The sequence below is a fragment of the Octodon degus genome, unplaced genomic scaffold, assembly GCF_000260255.1.
Source record: "Octodon degus isolate 3935 unplaced genomic scaffold, OctDeg1.0 scaffold00167, whole genome shotgun sequence".
NCBI classification, from domain to species: Eukaryota; Metazoa; Chordata; class Mammalia; order Rodentia; family Octodontidae; genus Octodon; species Octodon degus.
The window spans coordinates 2,628,326-2,648,033 of record NW_004524743.1 but is presented as its reverse complement, the minus strand read 5'-3'; the positions used below and the strand labels follow the sequence as shown (position 1 = coordinate 2,648,033).

At 46.8% G+C, this 19,708-nt stretch overlaps 1 protein-coding gene across 1 annotated transcript in view; it reads right to left on the bottom strand.

Moving 5' to 3' along the window:
- The window catches only part of St6galnac5 (ST6 N-acetylgalactosaminide alpha-2,6-sialyltransferase 5), a 188,551-nt gene that overhangs the window by 11,383 nt on the left and 157,460 nt on the right, over window positions 1–19,708 (bottom strand). Inside the window, exons 3-4 of the mRNA XM_004643162.2 lie at window positions 7,847–8,256; window positions 1,115–1,222 (exon numbers count right to left, since the gene is read on the bottom strand). Coding sequence (XP_004643219.1) covers window positions 1,115–1,222; window positions 7,847–8,256 — 518 coding nt within the window. The remainder of the gene's footprint in view (window positions 1–1,114; window positions 1,223–7,846; window positions 8,257–19,708) is intronic.

The following is a 19,708-nucleotide window of genomic DNA, read 5'->3' as shown; positions in this document are numbered from 1 at the left end:
ACTGCTTAGCTGATTTTCACTTATCTCAGGGGTGTCTGTAAACCTTTGTTCTTCATAAGTGATGGAGTCAGTCTATGGTGTTCAGTCATAGCAACAGAAAGCAGCCTAAGACCTGCATGAGTAAGTGCCCCTTCTTATCCATGCTTTAAACATTGAAACTATAGCTTCTGATTTATGACTTAAGACCTCTGAACTGTTAAGTTTAAAACACACTATGGTTTTAGGCCAGAAAAGGTTTAAAAGCATTTATTTTGAGATCCTGTGGATTATACCCAGGGCCTTCACAGTGAGCTACACGCTCTTGTCTATTTGTTAAGTTGCCCAGACTGGGCTTGAATTTGTGATCTTCCTGCTGCCTCCTCCCAGGGTACTAGGACTACAGGCATCTGCATACACAGTTAAATTTCAACCAGCAAGTTAACAATTGCTCTCTGCCCCAGTGTGACCATTTGCTGAGTGTTCCTGAAACCCAAGACACTTTCTGGGTTTACCTGCCTCAGTGCTTGATTTATACACGAGTCCTCCAATGGGCTTCTAGCCATCAGGCCCACAGGCTGCTCTGTGCCTGTCCTCGTCCTTACTGTACCCTGCCGGGCACAGCAGGAGCAGGGGCATGTGTGCGCGGCCTCTGCAGCAGTGAGGCCTGATGACTGCCTGAGCTGTAGGCCTCGGCAGTGCAAACACAGGCTCCTAATGTGCAAGACAAGAGGCTTGGAGATTAATTTTAGAAACTAGGCTTTACCGTCAAAGGAAATGCCCTCTTTAATTCATTAAAAAATCAGCACATTCCTTTCAAATGAGAATAAAACTAATATTTCTTAATGCTTGTTCACTGTTAATATTATGCCAATTATTGCATTGCTCTTGGCGGATAAATATTCAGAGGATGAATGAAGCACATACGATGAATTAATTCTCTAGGAGTACAAACAAAAACTTTCAATACTTTATATCACATAATTAAATGTTGTTTGTTGTTTCCAGAGCCAGAACTTGGACATGCTAATTAATTGCTTCAAGAAGACAGTCAGACATGTTTTGTGGTTGATACTCAGAAGGAGACTACAAGGCCCCGACAAGACCGCTGATGAGTGACACCAGCAGATGATCCTACCTGCAGAAGTCCGGGGGCACCATGCCATACACATTGATCCTGTCACACAGCTCCAGTGCGATCGTCATGGTGAACCAGCCGGTGCTTAGCCACGTATTGGAGATCTTCCTGGAAGGAGGTGAAGTCTCAATTACACCCATGACCTTCTGAAATCCCTTCTGGAGTCCACCTGCAGACACACACGTCCCCTCTCTCCCTCCACATGGTTGGTACCTGGGTCCTTACTCCATCAAACTCTCACACCAGTCTCACCATAACACACGGCTCCACTAGAACCAACACACAAGATTTATTGTGGTGGACCTGAGGCGAGGGGATGCTCACGGGACTTCTCCATCACCAAGGAGATGACTGACATCACAACACTTAAGTGTGTACTGTTACAGCTCAATTTCTTGTATGAGGACAAACAAAATGTGATAATTCTAGAATACTTGGCTGATTAGAAATTCTCGTTCTACCCCATCTAGATAATAAATCACTTAATAATTTAAACATATTAAACATGCAGATCTATCATCTACCTATCATCTATCATCTACTTATCAATCAAAGTACCTATCATCTATCTATCTATCTAGTCTATTGATCAATTAATTGATTGATCAATCTTAAAGTCAAAGCTTGACTTCAACAGACCAACACCAGCATCTTGACTGAACATATTTCCTTTGGGGAAATACATTCCTGGGGAAGGCACTAGTCACCAGATGAACAGACTATGGAAATGCTCATATTTAACTCTTTGCTTTATTTTCCCTCAGAACATCGCGGGGCCCCTGAAAGTTATTACTAGAAGCCCAAAATGGACAAATTTAGGGCATGAATCTGTCCATCCCATTATTCATTTATTTGCCCTTTTGGATTTTTCTGTCTTGAGCTCAACAATGTGCCAAGCCCAAGGCTAATGGGGGGACAGCATCCAGGTTTAGTTTGACCCTGAGAGAATGACTTGTTGGTCTACCGGCCACGCTGCTATGGATATTAATTTCAATTCTCCGGGGGCTGCTGCTCCTCCTTTCTGCCAGTGCCCCTGGCATGCCTCATTAGCCAGTTTCAAATACCTTATCCCCAAGGTCAGACCTCTGACTTCACCCAGCTGCAGCCCAGAACCATGAGTGCTGCACACAGCGGAGCTGCTGCAGGGCTTGCTGCCTCCCCTGTGGATCACCTGCCCTGAGGACGATGGAGACTTTGGGAAGCAGCATGCATTATTTCCATTTCATATAAGGACAAAATAAAAGACATCTTCTTAAAGAATCCTTTGTTTTGTCAAATACCTGACAGCCATGGAAGATTTAGTCATCCCAATGCCCTGGCTCCAACTTTCTAGCTTTTAAGCCTCCTGCTCAAATTTTGCCTCCGTTTCATTCCACCCAGAGCCAGTCATACCCCATAAGCACATTTAGCAGCCTCCCAAGTGGGATGCCCCTGGCTTAACTCTCCTCTGCCTATATCGTCCACACAGGATGACCGAGGCCAGTACTGCTGCTTTCTGGTCCTGGACTGCCCACCTGTGAAGCACACAGGGAAGCCATCCTTTGATTTGAGAATTCAATGAGAGAACACCCAGGAAAAGCATCCCGTGTGCTATGTAGACCATTGAGCTCCTTCCTCCTCTCTGAACTGCTAGGTTGAGCAAACAAGTCACTAATTTACCCATCTCTATTGCTGTTTTTTTTTTAAAGTACCTAAGAAGAGACTCCTTCCCACAGTGGCATCTTATGTGAGACCCACCACCAACAGCCAGGGCAGTGAGCATAAAATTCAGGCGCCTCCAGCTTCCACAGGCATTGGGGGTCTCCTCTCCAGCCCGTGGGGCTGGGTATTCCTAAGACCTTGGAGCCAGAGGGAAGAGCCTGTCCTCCCCCCTGTGCTGTGACAAGACATAGGCTACTTACTCTTGACCTAAGGAGCCCAGGATGGGTATGGTGCTCACCTCTGTCCCCAGGGTCCTCACCTGGGAATCACACCTACACCTCCTATGCTTTTAGAGCTGCTGGAAACCCAAACAGGAATTTCACTCAGGGCCAGAGCCTCTCCCGAATTTGGACTCTTACATAGGATGCAGCACAGAACACCAGCCACAGCCTGAAATACAGGAGGCTGTGGCTCCACATAAAAAAGCTTTGCTGGTAAAAATGGGGGAGAATACAAAGTGGAGGACTAAAGAAACTCGAGTGAAGACTTCTTTAAAGACCCACTTAAAATTCCCAAGACTTCCTAAATAATAGCCTTCCGGAACCACAAGCTGTAGAAAATACAACTCCTTTGTACTGTCTTTCTAAAGAGACTTGAACTCCTTTTTTCCAACAAAGGAATATCTACTGTTTTTACACTTAATCAGCTGTAATGAAAGAATATGAAGAGCTGTCATGTGCTTATTAGGGAAAATTATCAGATATTCTTTTATACGATGAAGTAACACACTGAGCTGATAATTCTATAGTGTGCACTAAATTACAATTAAAGGCCTTTCTGCTCTACCAGGATCTCATTTATAATCTCTATGGAAATATTCTTCCTGCAGTTATTTCATTTATGCTTCCTTTATCTAATTACTATAATATTGGTTCTGAATCATATTTTCCTAATGTACCCTTATTCAATTATAAAGTTATTTTCAAGTACAGTTCCTTTCTAATATCAAAGAATACCACTTGGCCATCTCTGTCATTTGTCATGCTTTTTAATTACAGATTGTTCCCGAACCATTTTCCCCTCACTTTTAAGTACAGTGAAACTTCTATAAATCAAAATTTATTGAGTTCCCCAATTCTTCAAAATATCAGCCTGAAATGAATGTTCCAATCATGAGATCTGAAAATTAGATATTCCACTCTTCATGCATCTTCAGTGAATGCTACTGTTTGGGTTTCAAGACATGCAAGCAGTGAGGAAATATTGCTGCACCCTGAAAATGTTGCGTTTCAAATGACAGAAATGGTTGTGTTCCGAAGGGGTTGTTTTTGGCTTCTTGTTCTTTTAGCTTGGAGCAAGCTTCAGGTTAAAAAGATAGACACAGAAGAATACCGAGTTTCGCTGGGCATGGTGGTGCACGCCTGTGTCTAGCACTTGGGAGGCAGAGGGAGGAGGATCATTGTGAGTTCAAAAGATTTGGAGGCATAAAGATGCTAGCCAGGTTAAAGGACTTTGGCACTGAGATCTTCTGGGTGTGAGTCCCCTGTGTGGGGGCTGAATGGCCCCAGAACATGGGTGCCTGCAAAGAGAGGCCCAAGAGTCCACCACAAGGCCATGGTGCTCTTCTTTGAGCTGGGATGCCAGTGAGGTCAACACAGGGAGTGGTTTCACTGACCACAGTTTAGTGATGGGGGGTGTCTTGGTGTGAAACCATTTCTTAAAGATGCTACGTGGCTAAAGGGTGGGATGACTTTGTCCCATGTCACCCACTAACCTGTTGTATTCAGCAGATCTGGAGAGAGGTGTGGTTACCTTTCACCAGAGGTCCAGGAATTCTTAAGTTTAACCAAAAACGGTATTACACAAAAGGGTATTTTTTAAATAGAAGAGATTGTTTCTACTTATCTTGAAATTTCCAAGCAGTGACATTAAACTGTACAAAGCCTTCTCCTTCTGCATCCCTTGTAAGGTACTTTCCTGGCTACAGAGCTCCAGGGAGTGAGGGCCATCTCTCTTACCAGCAGGTGAAGGGCAGCACGCAGCTGGGGGCTGGACAGCTGGTGAAGGTCAAGAATCTTGATGCCACACTGACCTGCATCTGTTGGGGCTCAGTGAAGGGCCCTTGGGGCCAATGGCAGCGGCACCACCCCTTCCTCCTCCAAACCTGAAGCCCCATCTGTTGGAGCCAGTCCCCAGTGAAAAGGTAGCCAGGATTTAAAAAAGACAGTTCTTCCCAGGAGAGGTATAACCGGGCAAAATAGAATTTCTACTTTTAGTCTTTTGAGAATATCCATATTGGTTTCTAAAATAATTGCAATAGTTTGTATTCCCACAACAATGGAGGCCGTCACAGGACAGTGATCCACACACACCCGCCTTCCAGCAGCACACTGCACATTAGCTAAACTGTGGAGGCAGCTTCTATGTCCAGAAAGAGATGAATGGACAGAGAAAATGTGATCTATGCACACCACGGAGCACTACTCAGCCAGGAAGAAGTCTATGCTTATACTTGAGTCATTTGTAGAAAAATGGATGAATCAGTGAGATCATAATGCTACGTGAAATACATCAGATGCAGAGGGGTGAATATCACATGGATTCTCCTATATGAAAAATCTAAGATATAAATAGTTTAAAGAGGAAAACAAAGGAGAGATGGCCAGAAACAGGGAGATGGACTTTTTAGAGATGGAAAGAAGATGGAGGGTGGTGGCAGAGAAAAGGGGATAAAAGCGATCCAGATGCTGTACGTGTGTGTCCGTGTTCCCTAAAAGAATGTAATGGTGTATCACACACACATACGAATTATGGAAGACAGTTCTTCCACACACACAACATTGTGGGACTCTGGGCTCTGGCCGTGCTTTATGACCATTTTCTAATAACAAGTACCCATGCCAGCCACATAACGGACACGGGATTTTATGTTCTTTGTCTTTCCTATCAGACCTCTTTAATTTTAAGAATAAGTTGGCTCCATGACGGGGCCTAAAATGGTAAACTGCATCGCTGAAGGCATAGTGGTTATGAAGGCGCATGCTTCAGCATGAAGGACATTTAACTGTTAGGGCAGCCCAGTGGTTGGCACTCACTGTCCCCTGTCCACGTGGAAGGCCACTGAAGCCCTGGAAAGTTAGAAGCCAGCCTGAGTCTACACCCGGGGAGGGTGCTGCACCGCGAGCGCCAGCTGGGAGTGGTGTTCGCACCCACTGCCTGCTGCCCTGCACACCTCCATGCTTCCTTCCCCTGGGCTCCGGCTGACTCGGGACCTTCTGACCGCACCCCGCACCAGTGACCCCTTCTCCCTGGGTGCAGCCCGGTGGCTCTGCTCCAGGTACTGCGTGTGTCCCACACCTGATTCCTATGGCCCAGAAGAGCACCTTCCTTGCTTGGAAACTCATGGGCCTGGCTCCCTGCCTCAGTTTATCTTTCTGACAAAGCCCTTTCCTTACAAAGCCAGTAACTTTCCTTTTTAAATAATAATTAATTAATTAATTTGATACAAGGTCTCGCAATGCAGTTCACACTCATAGTGCTCCTCCTGTCTCAGCTGCCTCAGCACTGGGATTATAGGTGTGTGCTACCATGCCAGGTTCTGAGGCTGGCACAGCATGTGGTACCAGGGATTGAACTCAGATCTGTGCTTGCCAGGCAGGCACTTAGACTGCTGAGCTATTTCTCCAGTCCCTCCACCAGTAACTTTCAAAAATTTTCAATTTATAGTAAGAAATACATTTTATATTGCTACTGAAAGTATATACATACATACACATATATGTATGTTTTTCATTTTATTTTCTGAGAGTCAGTAGTTTTTACTGTGGGCCTAGGGTTATAAAACTATCACTCCTGATTTGTGATCACTTTTTATCACTCTAGCTCCTTATCTGTTGTCATCTCAAATAAAAGTGTTGGAGCAATCCTCCGCCTAGCCTGCTGGTTGGTGTGGATGCTGGTACCACGCCTTCTCTTCCATTCGACTCCATTCTCTCCCCTACCCTAGAAGAGCAACCGCCCACACCTCTTTACATTGGCGTCTCTGTTTTAATGGACACTTTGGGAGCCACTGCCTGAGACCATGGCAAGTCTCCTGCCCTACATGGGGCCCTACAGTTTCCATTCCCTCCCATGATCCTCCACACGCTGGCTCCGGCGGGGTGAATGAGCAAGACGGTGTTCTCGAGGGCAGGGACTAAGTGCTGCCTATGTCCCCGCCAGCAAGCCCAGTGCTGGGCAAGGAGCAAGTACTTACTCCATGAGTAAGAGAATGAATGAATGTTTGCTGTCTGAAGGGAAAACTGAGCCCACCTGCTCCTTTTCAGCAAGTCTTCACAAAGGAAAATGATACGCACTAAGGCTATGAGGGAGGTGCAGTCAAAATGTATGGCGAATATTTACATTTAAGAAAAAATTACTGTAGTAAAAGGCATCTAGTCATGAACTCCCTCAGAAGCTCCCTTTGCTTGTAACACACTCCTCCTCTCATTCTTGCACCTTTCTGAAGCATGTCTGCTTTCTAACAATCTTTACAAGGTGTGAGCAAAAACACAGTGACCGCTGCTGCAGAGCGCCAGCCAATGGAAAGGTGGGCTCCTACACAGCCCAAGCAGATCAATGGTGTCCTCCCCCATCACTCACGAGGTCTGCTGCCTGCAACTCTGGGCTCAAAGTCAAAAGGACCAAGAAACGGAAACACTGTGAACCAACTCAGGACACTGATGGGGCTACAACAGTGCAACTCAGGCACACAGGAGCCGAGTTCCAGAGCTGCTTTAGAAAGTGGGAAGAAGCGCAGGGCCAGTGTGTTCAAAGCTAGGAGGATTCTGAGGGGGCCTAAAGGTGATGTGTCTTTTACTCTACTAAACTTGCAATAATTTAAATATCCACCATATAGTTCAATCACATCTCTTATATCGCACCATTTACTAGTGTAGGCCAGCAACTGCGTAGCCTTTTCTCAGAAATAGAGATGTGCTCCAAGGACCCTGCGGGAGCTCTATTCACAGGCACTGGCAGTGGGCACTCCATGAAGGGACCCTCCCAGTGCCTTGCTGTCCGTGGTCAGCTGAGCCCGCGCACACCCTGCACCTGTCTTTGCCAGTCTCCTGCTTGAAGAGTTCGTCGAACTGCAGCATCTTGTGGCGCGTGATCATGAAGGCCTTCAGCCGCGGCAGCACCTGGCTCAGCAGCTGCAGGTTGTTGTAGACCTGGCCCTTGCCATCCCGCCGCATATAGCTGCTGGGGCCCCAGAAGATGAACACGGTGCCCTGGCTCACGTTGAGCAGGTCGTGGCGGTTGCGCAGGATGCGCTGGATGCTGGAGTGCGCGATGACCCTCAGGCTGGTGCGGTTGCCCACGTCGTGGCCGTAGCTGCGGGTGGGGGCGTCGTTCATGCGGATGACACACTCAGTGTGGTCGATCTGCGGGCCTTGCCCACTGCGCAGCAGGTGTCCCGAGCTGGTCACCAAGGCACAGTCCCTGCAGTGCATTTTCAGGGGCTGGAAAGCACGGGGAGGAGAAGGACAGGGTCAGGCACAAAGGACTTTCTGCTCCCCTGGCCTCAGGAGGCTACTTCTGGCCCCAGGAGGCTACTTCCGGCCTTAGGATAAAAGCATCCCTCTTTTTGTCTCACTCAGGCTGCTAAAACTTCATAGACCCCTAATTTCTGTTGTAAATTGGTGACAGGAAACATTGGGCTAGAGGGACAGAGAGCTAGGATTGATTGCTAGACAATGGTTTGGGTCTTCATGGGGCAGAAATGGCCATGTTGATGCATGAGCCAGCATCACGCTCATTGTACATACAAAGATGCCAGAGCTTGAGCGGAAAGAAAGCTGCTCAAGGACGCAGGCCTGTGGGGTAAGAAGTCTTACTCTCAAAGCTAGGATTTCCCGCATCCAGAGTTCCCCACATGGAAGCCAGGACGGCTCTGCAAATTGCCAGACTCTGGTTGTTTGGACACTGTTAGCTCACCCCACAAGGTAAGCATTTATTTAATATTCCTGAATGCTGCACAGATGTTTACCCCCAAATAAACACAGAATCAGACCAGAAGTGGCTTGCAGATTGTAACCCTATCAGTGCCATAATTTTGAAATAAGAATCAGGATTATTTGTCCCAGTTTAAAGGCAGAGACAGAGACTGCTTTGGTCCATGTTCATAAGTGTGAAGGAAGCTGCAATTTCAGAGCCATGGAGCTCATCCAGGAATTGCACAGCCTGGTCCTTCTCTCCAGGGCCCAGGGGAGCCCTGGCCATGGGGACGCATCAGGGACAATGCCACCAGCAGGGCTCAGTTCAACATCGAGCCAAAGCTTTGCTTTCTGAACACCTATGTTCTGACAAACAGTACATTCTCCTGTTCCTGTTGGATGAGAAATACCTCTTGGTGATTGCTAGAAGGTAATGCAGTTAGAGCTCACAGGCAAGGCCAACTGGTACAAGAGAAAATGACAGGCAAGACATTTGGAAGGAAAGCTGCCCTGCCGATTTCCCCAGAGCCTCGGCCCTTCCTCTCTGTTAGCTCAGAACAGCTCACCCTGGGACCCTGTGTGGCCTCAGGAAGGCCCATCTCGTCGGCACTGGTCTTCAGTCTGGTATCTCCTCTGTGAGCTTGCTGGGCCTGGGTTCTTCAGGGACACCTGAGTGCAGTCACTTTTCCTCACTGCATGGTGCCAAGGACCATGGGCTCAGGGCCTCATCTCTATGCCTGCCAACAGCTGTGGAAACTTAGGAAGTTGCTAACCTTCACACTCCTGAGTTTCTTTATCTCTAACTGAGGAAGAACAGCCTATTCTACCTTGGTAGAATGAGCAAAATTAAGATTCAAATCATATCAAGGAGAAATCACTTTTTTTTTTTTTTCCCTCCTAGAACCAAGGATTGAATTCAGGCCCTTGCGCTTCCCAGGCAAGTGCTTATTCTACTGAGCTATCTCCCCGGCCCCACGGAGAAGTCACTTGAAGTTGTCTGTTTGACCTATAAACATAGCAACTGCATGTGGCTGAACCCCATCCTTAGCTGGGCCCTGTCCTGGCAATCACTCAGTGTCTGACAGGTGCTTTGAGGACTGCAGATTAGTGTGGAACCCATTGAAAGTGCTCACTATGCAGACTGAACACATGAGCTTTGTAAGCTTGTGAAATAAAGTTTTGCCATTCCCATTATATCTAATGAATCTTAGGGATGGGCACTGTGCTAGCGGTCAGGATGCAGACACGGGAGAATGGAAGGCTTGGAAATTTGCACTTTAGTGAGGGATGGTAGGTCGGGGAAGGAGGGCACTGAGTGGTGAAAGCTGTTTTGAGCACAGCAGGGCTGGGTGTGTAGCAGAAAGGACATGCCAACATTTCCCGAGTGCCCCATGCACCAGGTCCTCTCTGAGCTTTGTACATCACTGCATTAATTTTTCAAATAATCCCTTCAGGCAGATATTACAGTATCACCCCACTTTGCAAGCTAGAATACTGACAGCTATAGAAGTGAAGCAATTTGCTCAAGGCCATGCACTGAGGAAGTAGGAGAGCTGGGACTTGAGCCCATGCCATGTGGCTCAAGCAGGTGGGATATACTGTGGTGTCAGCGTGGTCCTGCAGTGCTGTGGGAGGGCTGCCTAGCTCATGCACACCCTCTTACCCCTCCCAGGAACCCACTGGCAGGGTGCAGTAGGGACAGAGGTCTTCTGTCCAATTCTCCCATGCCTTAGAGTTTCATTCACAGCACACTCATCCAACTGGAACCTTCATCAGTCCATGCTGGTGAAACATGGCTGAGACCTGCCCTTTCTCCTCAGGAAGAGCCACTCTCCAGATCCCAAGAAAGTGGCCCCTATCCCCACCCCACCCCACTGGATACTGCTAGAAACCAGAAAAAGTCCTTCTGAATCCCCTGGGTGAACCCCTGAGCGAGAGACAATTTCAGTGGCCAAAAGATAGAGGAAATACTTTCCTTCCCCTCATCCTCCTGGCATGCCTCATGCATAAGAAGAGGAAGTTTAAGTCAGTGATAAAGTTCCTTCATGTGCTAAAGAGAAAAGATCAGGGAGACAATTCCTTCTCCAGGAGCACAAGTCCACACTGAAGATGCTCCCAGACCAACAATTGAGGGCCACACAGTAAGTGCAGTAAGTAATTAGGCATTTTGGGACATAGGACCAAAGATAAGAGGACACTTGACTCTGTCCAGAAGAGAAAGATGAGAGGACAACTAGAAAGGAATTATGCTGTGAAAAGCAATAAATGGGGTGCTTGTGGTGTTGCATCACGATGAGAATTGGAAAGTGTTCTTTGGATTTTATGACTTTGATCAACATAGTCTCCACTGAAAAGAGATGATAGAAACTAACTGCAGCTGAAAGAAGGCAGTAGAGGCCAAAACCTGACTGCAAACATTGATAGCGGGTTTAGGGTGGAGGGTGGCAGATCCACAGGACCACCTCTAGCACTTAAGGTGACCACTCAACCTGGATTATGGAGGTGCTCTTGGTTTTGGTATTGAAAGTCCTACATCCTGGAAACTCCTTAGCCCCAGTCAAGCCAGAATGGTTGGCCACATTATCATTACTAACAGAGAAGCCCATTAAAATATTTCCACAAAAGTGCTGAGAAGCACCTACATAGAACATGTCATGTAATAATGATTAGGATCAGAGGATAAGGAATTGAAAGCTGAGTTTTTCATAAATGAGGTAATTAACTTTGTTACCTGTGTAATATATTTTACTAGTTTCAAACTAGATACTTATGGGGAGATGACACTGATTAATTGATTGATTGATTGATTGATTGATTCATTCATTCATTCAAAAGATCATTCCTGAACATTTAATTCATCCCTGAGGTTCTATATAAAACAGTACATTTTCTTTAAAAGTCTACTCTGTAAGTTCATCCTAGGACCTAAGGCCATAGAAACCTGGTTTTTGCATTACAGTCACCTAGAATTACCCAGACTTTTCCAGTTTGATTTATCATTTCCAGACATGGTACTTGATGTTACTGGAGAAACAGTGTATGGAAGGGTCCCAGGAGCAGCTCTCTCCCTGCAGTGAATTGTCATGCCGGGATTCTCATGGGGCAGGCTGGCTGGTGGGAGAAACACAGCTCAAGAACCTGGTTCTCCCCCTGTTTCCTGGAAGACAGTCTTCCAGGGAAGTGCAAAGTTCCCCAATGACCATGCCACACTGGCCCTCTGGGATCACTGGTCACCTCAGAACATCCTGGGGTCAACCCAGTACCCCGTCCTGGAGCTCAATGCTTTCAGTTATCTCAGCCACTGACATCTACTCTTTGAACCATGCAGATTCCACCTCAAATCCTTTTGGTAAGTGGAGCCCAGGAAGGTGACAATATCTGGCCCAATAGCAGTCCCACAGTATTACTTTTCCAGCAGCTGAGAAGAGCATGTACCAAAGGCAGAACCACTTCCAAAGAAAGACATAAGGTCCTTTTGTAAAATCAGAGGAACCAATAATGTCTTGGAAGCAAGGTGACTAAAATTCATACCCTTTGGGTGACCCTATTTCTGAGGCTATGTTATAGTCACCCAAGCCTGCTTGTTCCTCTACCCCTCAGTGCTATTAGACTCCTTGGCATCATGAGAGGAGTGGAAATGTCCATGCCTTGTGGGCTAAGATTCTTGATGCAGTATTTGCATGTTGTTTCCTTAAGCACAAGGACACTGGGTTGAGCATTCACTAGGCAGAGGGTGGGGAATTTAACCTGTGGCTCTGCCCCTCTGTCCCTCCACCCCTGTGGTGCTGAGGAGGACCCTGGAGAGGAGAAAGCTCCTAGAGGTCTCTACCTAGCAAGACCTCTTCTCCTCTCTGCCTTCCTCCTCATAGCTTTTGGCCTCCCAGATTCTTTGGGACATTTTCCCTGAAGTCACACTAACTGAGCAGTATCTTCCTTTGGTAGAAAATGTCCTAGTGGACCAGTTTCAGTAATCTTTCCTCCATCCTGCCCTATAAAAAGCCTTCAATTAATGGTGTACAGAGGGATGGACAGTAGTACAGGGGTAGGTGAATCAGAGCTAGTCTCTTGCTTTTTATGTCTTCTGAGAAAATGAAGACCTGAAGACAATCAAAGTCGAAATAATTTGTCTAGAAGCCCCGCCCTGGGTGTCGACGCCTTTGGGAGGAAGGAACCATGCAGGCCTCTGTCCTGCAGAAGGAGGCTGTGCCCGTTTGCTTCAGGGCGACCTTTCGGCCAGCGGAGCCGTACCAGCCAGAGGCCAGGGCATTGCCTGGAATTAATAGCTGGCTGGGAAAATGGCCCAGGACACAGTAAGGGCCATTAAGCCCAGCGAGTTATTAATCCCCAGCAAGTGCTTGATGCCAAGGTCATTAGAGCTGTTGTGAGGTGAAAAATGCGCAGGAAAATCCCCCGCACACGGAGGAGCTACCCTCCGTGCCTGCCCCTGAGGCTCAGAGCCACAGTGCAGCCCCCACAAGCAGGCAGGGAGACAGCCAGCCACACAGGGGCGGGGACATGCGGACACATGGGCAGGCGCGCGCGCACACACACACACACACACACACACTATCAGTTTTGTTGGCCCCTTCTCACTGCTACAGTTTGTAAGCATTTGTCTTCACCCCAGAACCTAGGACAGTAGTGGCTCATGAATATTTTACAGTATTTTAGAACATGTGAATGATTCGCTTCACCCTCCCCCCTTCCTCCATCCTTCCTCTCCCTATTTTTTTTTTTTTTTTTTTTCCAAAGAGAGACAGACCAACCAACAAATCCCCAAGCTCAGGGAGAGCACAGCTTTCATCACCACTAACCCCTTCGGGCTGTGGTGACAGGAGCAATTCCTGTTGGGGCAGCACACTCAGGAAACCAGGTCTGATTTCTGTCACAGCCTGAGGAGCAAGAGCACATGGAATTCTCTGCGTGACCCGGCGGAGGCCTCGGGAGCCTTTCTTAAGAGAACAGACTAGGCCAAGTCAAATTAAACTTGACACCTAAAACGCCCAGTGATGTCCTTGCAAACATTTGCAGCCTGGCGGTACCAGGCTTCACTTCTTAAAATTCTGATTTATTTGGCAGAAGGAAATGTACCTCAGAGCATAATGCCCATTAGCGCGGTAATGAGACTGGTCTTGCTCTGGGAACTGCCTGTTGGTTTGGAGCAAACATAAGATTAAACTGCTTCAGGTGTTTTGAGAATCTCTGCATTTTCCAATCTGATGTTTTCCTGTAATTACTAGGCTCTTATTAGCTGTCAATCTCAGTTCAGGCTGACACTTGATTGTAAGCCGTGCCGATTACCTAATGTGATTCACTGTAAAAATGTTACTTTTCCAAGAAGCTCCCTTCCCTTTTATTAAGTGACAGATGTGTCCACCAGCTTTTAGGGCCAATGAGTCTCCCTTTTTCCACCCAATACCACTGTTGCTTTTATTTCTGGGACACAATATCTAATAACCACAATGTAAGAAGGCTCACAGTTGGCGAAGGTTTTCAGTCCTTGCTGGCTGCAAGACAGGTTAGTGTGGCAGAGGAACATAGCAGAGAAGCAGCTCATGGAATGCTTATGGGAAGCAGAAAGGGATCAAGAGGGGAGGAGGGCACTGGACCCTACAGCCCACACCCCAGTGACCCTCCACCTGGCTCCACCTTCAAATTACACTTAGCTATAAACTCATGATGGAGGAATGCACTGAGGTATCATGCCCTCAAGATCCAATCGTCCTCAATCACCTATGAGTGCATGAAGCTTCATGGGGACATCTAGACACAGACCATGACAACTGCCTTGACTGACTTCTGCCCCCCTGCTAGTTAGCTAGGCTAAACGCCTCCACCAGGTGCACTAGTGAGTACTGAGCTGTTTGTAAAGTAAGGACTTGTTATTGGCTTTGAACTTGCCTCTTCTACACCTCAGGGGGGCAATTGGGGGACAAAGCCATGTAGCACTGTGAATCCACATTTTCATCTGTATCCTGCGCATAGCGAAGGTCATCTCAGTGGAGAGGTTTGTCATCTCATTACTGGTGCCATTCAGGGATACCGGAGGCTCAGTCTTGGTCCCTCTACGCCCTACAATTCATGCAGTATGATTAGATGCATCCTCTGACCCACACAGCCTGCCTACCTTCTCATTAGCCCGATGCAACCACCCTCCCCTAAGCCACGCCCACTGCTCCTTGTTCCTGGCCCTTACAGCATACTGAGCCATTAACCTTTCTACTGTCACCCACTCCCATATCTGTGTCTCCCAGGACTGGAGTCTTTAATATGTAAATCAGGTCACTCCACTTACCAGCCTAAATCTTCCAGTGGCCTTTTGTTGTACCAGGAACAAGGAACACACTCTAAGTCAAACCCTACAGCATGGCCCCGAGAGCTGCAGTGCCCATCTCATCCCTCCCTAGAGAATTATATTGGCTGATTGCTACACCAAGCCTCTCTTCCTGATGCATGTATGACATTTCCTCTTTCACACCTTCAGGTGTGTCCCCAACTTACTTACCTGCCAGCTTGGCTGCCCTCCACCTCTCAATCTAAGCCATAATCATAACCAGTCAAAACCATAACCATAAACCTTTCCTATCTCCCATCACTCCTTCCCCTTATCCTGGCTTGGTTTTTCTTTTAACTCATGTATTACTAAAGTAATCTTAATTATTGGTTTTGGTGATGTTTATTGCTTTTCTTTCTTCTTAGGATATATGTAAGTTGCACAAAAGGAGCAGATTTTCCTGTTCACACAGGATTGCCAGCACCCAGAACAGTGCTGGGTTAAACAAAGGATTGGCTGATAGGGCATGGAGGGCATGCTCCCCAGTGCTCGGTACCCAGGACGAGAGATGGACGTGTGTGCTGGATTTGAGCACCACTGCTGCGCTGGCAGCCACTTCCTGGCTCTTCCTGACTGGATAACTAGGCTTCTATCCCAAGGCAGTGGCCTGGAATTTTGTGTACATTTCAGAAGTACTGTCAGCAATATACCTTCACAGAAGGCCCAGGAAACCCCATTTTTAACATTTAACTGCATCCTATTTTAAAAATGTTTTTGTTTTTTTTTATAAATGTATTGGGCCAGGGAGGTGGCCCAGTAGAATAAGCGCTTCCCTGGCAAGCACAAGGGCCTGAGTTCAATCCCCAGTTCCACCAAAATAAATAAATAAATAAATAAATAAATAAATAAATAAAATTTAAAAAATGCATTTAGCACAGGATCTACAGGGTCTCACTATGTAGATGGGATTTGTAGTGATTCTCCTGTTTTCAGCCTCCCAAACGCTGGGATTACTGGGGGTGCTACCACAGTCAGTCTCAGTCACCATCTCAGTGCGCCCTGGGGGCTGGCTGGCATGGCAGGCCAGGTTAAATGTGTTTTTAACATTTTTTGGGGTATATAATTTTCTTTTTTTTAAAAAAAGAGAATACTAAAAATAATAACAAAACAAAACAAAAACCATTAGAAATGATACAGAATTTCACTAATCAAAGTGATAGGAATTCAGCAACTGTTATAGTTGCTGTCTAGTATTGTCTTCATATAATTTTCATACCATAAAACTGACCCATTTTAAACATGAGTCGGGCAACCATCAGCAGAATCTAGTTTTAGATTATTTCTATGATCCTGATAAGAAATCTCACGTCCATTTGAAGTCACTCTCAGTTCTACACCTAGCCAGATATAGCCTGTTTTGGGGTGGGGGGAGTTATTTCACATAAGTAAACTCACATATCAATCAATAGTCCCTCTCAACTGATGTTTTATTCTCTGCAGTTTCAGTTACCCATGGTCAACCATAGCCTAAAAATACTAAATGGAACATGCCACAAAAAACAATGGCCCGGGGAGATACCCTGCATGCGGTGCTGGCCCTGCCTCTGGGGTGCACCGAGACGGTGATTGAGAATGGGCATGGTGGTGTGCACTTGTAATCCCAGCGCTTAGGAGGCTGAAAATGTGAGAATCATTGAGTCCAATCTACATAGCGAGACCCTGTAGACCCTGTACTAAATACCCATTAGATTGTGTGTTAGTGCGTAGTGCTATATCTTGTGCTATCCTGTTTCTACCTGCCCGAGAAGTGAATCAGCTCTTCGCTCAGGGCACTCACACTGTATATCCTCATGATCTGCTCAGCAGTCTTAGTTGGTTGTCAGGTTGACTCTCCCGGTATCAGTATGGTGGTGCCTGTGTTTGCATGACGCTGCCCAGCACCCTAAAACTACATCATATGGTACCCGACCTTTTTAAAAGATCAGATTGATAGACCTTTTATTATAGTATGTTGTTTGAATTGTTCTATTTTATTATTGCTGTTGCTAATCTCTAACTGTGCTCACTATAGAACTTAAACTTTACTAAAAAATGTACAGGTCTGCATTTATAGGAAAAAGTGTAGTGTATATAGGGTACGGCGTGCAGCGTGGTTTCAGGAATCCACTTGCCAATGCGTCCTGGTAATGTATCCCCCACACAAAGGGGCTGATTGTCGCATCAGCTTCTGGATCTGCTTCCTTCACTTAGCAAAATCATTCTGGGATCCATCTGTGCTAGCACATGTATTGCTGCTGTGATTCCCAGGTACACGCACATAGCACGTTTCACCCACTTACTAGAGGACAGACATTGGACTTGTTTCCATTTTGGGTTAGTACAAACAATAGTATTATGACCATTCACATACAGATGTTTATGTAGACACATTTTCATTGCTCTTGGGTGGATACCTAAAAGTGGAACTTCTATGTGATAGGATCTCTCGTTTAACAATTTGAGAAATTGCCAAACTGCTCTCCGAATTTGCTCTACCACTTCATATTCCTGCCTGTGGGGTATGAGAGTTTTAGTTTCTCCATTTGAGCACTTAGCATTGTTTCTTTTTTTATGACAACTATTCTAATTGGTGAGAGAAAGTATACTTAGGAGTTGCATTTTCTTAATGACTAATGATACTGTACATGTTTTGGGTCGAACGTATGCCACTATTTTGAAGTTTAACGTTTGCTATTATTTTGAGGTTTCTAATTCCACTTATTGCACCTCTTTTCCATTCTAAACAAGTGCCACCAAGAGGTGATCCCAGTGGATTCGGGGTCAACACCCAGCTCTCTTCTACAGAGGCCTCGTATGTAGAACCCAGAAGCTAGAGGAGAGTGCACGATCTACACAGAGGAAAGAAACAACAAAAAACCATTTAGGCAGCGTCTCTAAATCTGGAGAGGGAAAGCCAAAAGAATAAATAGGGTGAGAAGAATATATTTCCATACTGAATCCAAATTTTTGTCAACAAAGGTGAGACAATTCCCACCAGCCAGTCATATTACATTGAAATGCACTTCACAGGAGCATAGTAGTACACCTGGCGGCAATCTCCAGTGACTGTGGCCGATGATTCTCACAGCGTGGTTCCCTGGCCTCAGCAGCAGCAAGGTCAGGAAGCCTGGCAGAAACCCGTGGTCTTGGATTTCCCCCCACACCTACATAATGAGCAGCTCCACGGTGGGCCATAGCAGCTGGAGTTTTGAAGAGCTCCACAGGTGATCTGACCCGTCCTCAACAATGAGGACCACTGGGCCACATTCCTACCTTTGTCTTCCAGCTGAAGCTGAAGCTCAGAGCATAATGGGCTGCATCCTAGGCCCTGACCTACAGGGAGCAGCCAGGTTGAAGCTCAGGTTTCTTTGCTGCTGAAATGGACACAGATCACCTAGTCCCTAGACTGTGCCAAGCCAACGGGGCCTTCTGGAAAACAAAGCATGAGGTGATGGTGCTCCACGATGGAACCTAAACGTGGAAGCAGGTTTGTAGAGATGCATGAAGAACAGATGCTGCCACCAGCCAGCCTCGCCCACAGGGCCGCCACCTGCCTGTGTGGCAGAAGCCTCCAGGGGTAGCTAGAAAGGGTTGCTGTCCCTGCTAGGGGAACATGGGGAAAGACAAGGCCACGTGAGGTGGGGCGGGTTGCCCTTGCCGCATTAGTTGGGCCACTGGGCCTCTTTGGGGCCAGCGCAGCTGCTTCTCACGAGTGATGAAAGTGACCTCATACAGACAGAGTTTTTGCCAGTGTGACAGACACTGACTCGAGACAGTGAGGCCTGGGGCACACGGACACCCAGAGGTTATAACCTAGAAGCAGGTTATAACACTGCAGCTTTCAAAGGCAACAGGGTTCTGTCAACACCTTAGGTTCAGATGTGTAGCCTCCAGGTCTGTGAGAATGAACTCCTTCTGGTGGAAGGCACATGTTATGGTGCATCTAGATGTGCCCTCAAAGCCTCATGCAGTCACGAGGGTTAGGACTTCTAGAGTTTGTGATTGATTCATGGTCCAATGCTGAGAATATGGGGATGAGTGCTGCTGGAATTACGGGTGTGAATGCTCCATCCACCTTGGGGCGGATGAGAGGCTGGCTCTCTGTCACTGCTTCTCCCTTGCTGCTCTTGCTGTTGTGCTGTCTTCTGCCATCAGGAATTGCTGCTCTCTGCCATGTGCCCTCTACCTTTGACCCAGCAGGTTATGGGATTGAAACTGCCACAAACTGTGAGCTAATAAATTTTCCTTCTTTAATTTTGGTTGTCTGGTATTTTGTCCTAGCAACAAGTGAAAAGTAATCGGGACAGTACACTGTCCCTGGGTCTCTACTGTGGTGGTCCTGGAATATGGATATCTGGTGCCACTGGGAAGTCACTGTCTATCCCAGCTCACCCCCACCCCTTCTCCTCCTCCATCTGGTACACTACAAGTTCCTTACCTGGCTGGAGTTGCCCCTCTTCGCGCTCATCCCCTATGCTCCAGCACTTCTGACTGAGCATCTTGTCTGTCCCTGGCAGAGCAGGGCTGGTCCCCAGCCTCTGCCTCTGCAGTTATCCACATACTTGGCTCCTTTGTCCCTATTCATCTTTCCAGTCACAGCTCAAATGCCATCTCCTTCAGGAGGTCCTTTCTGACCCTCTCCCACTTATTCTGTGACAAAGACAT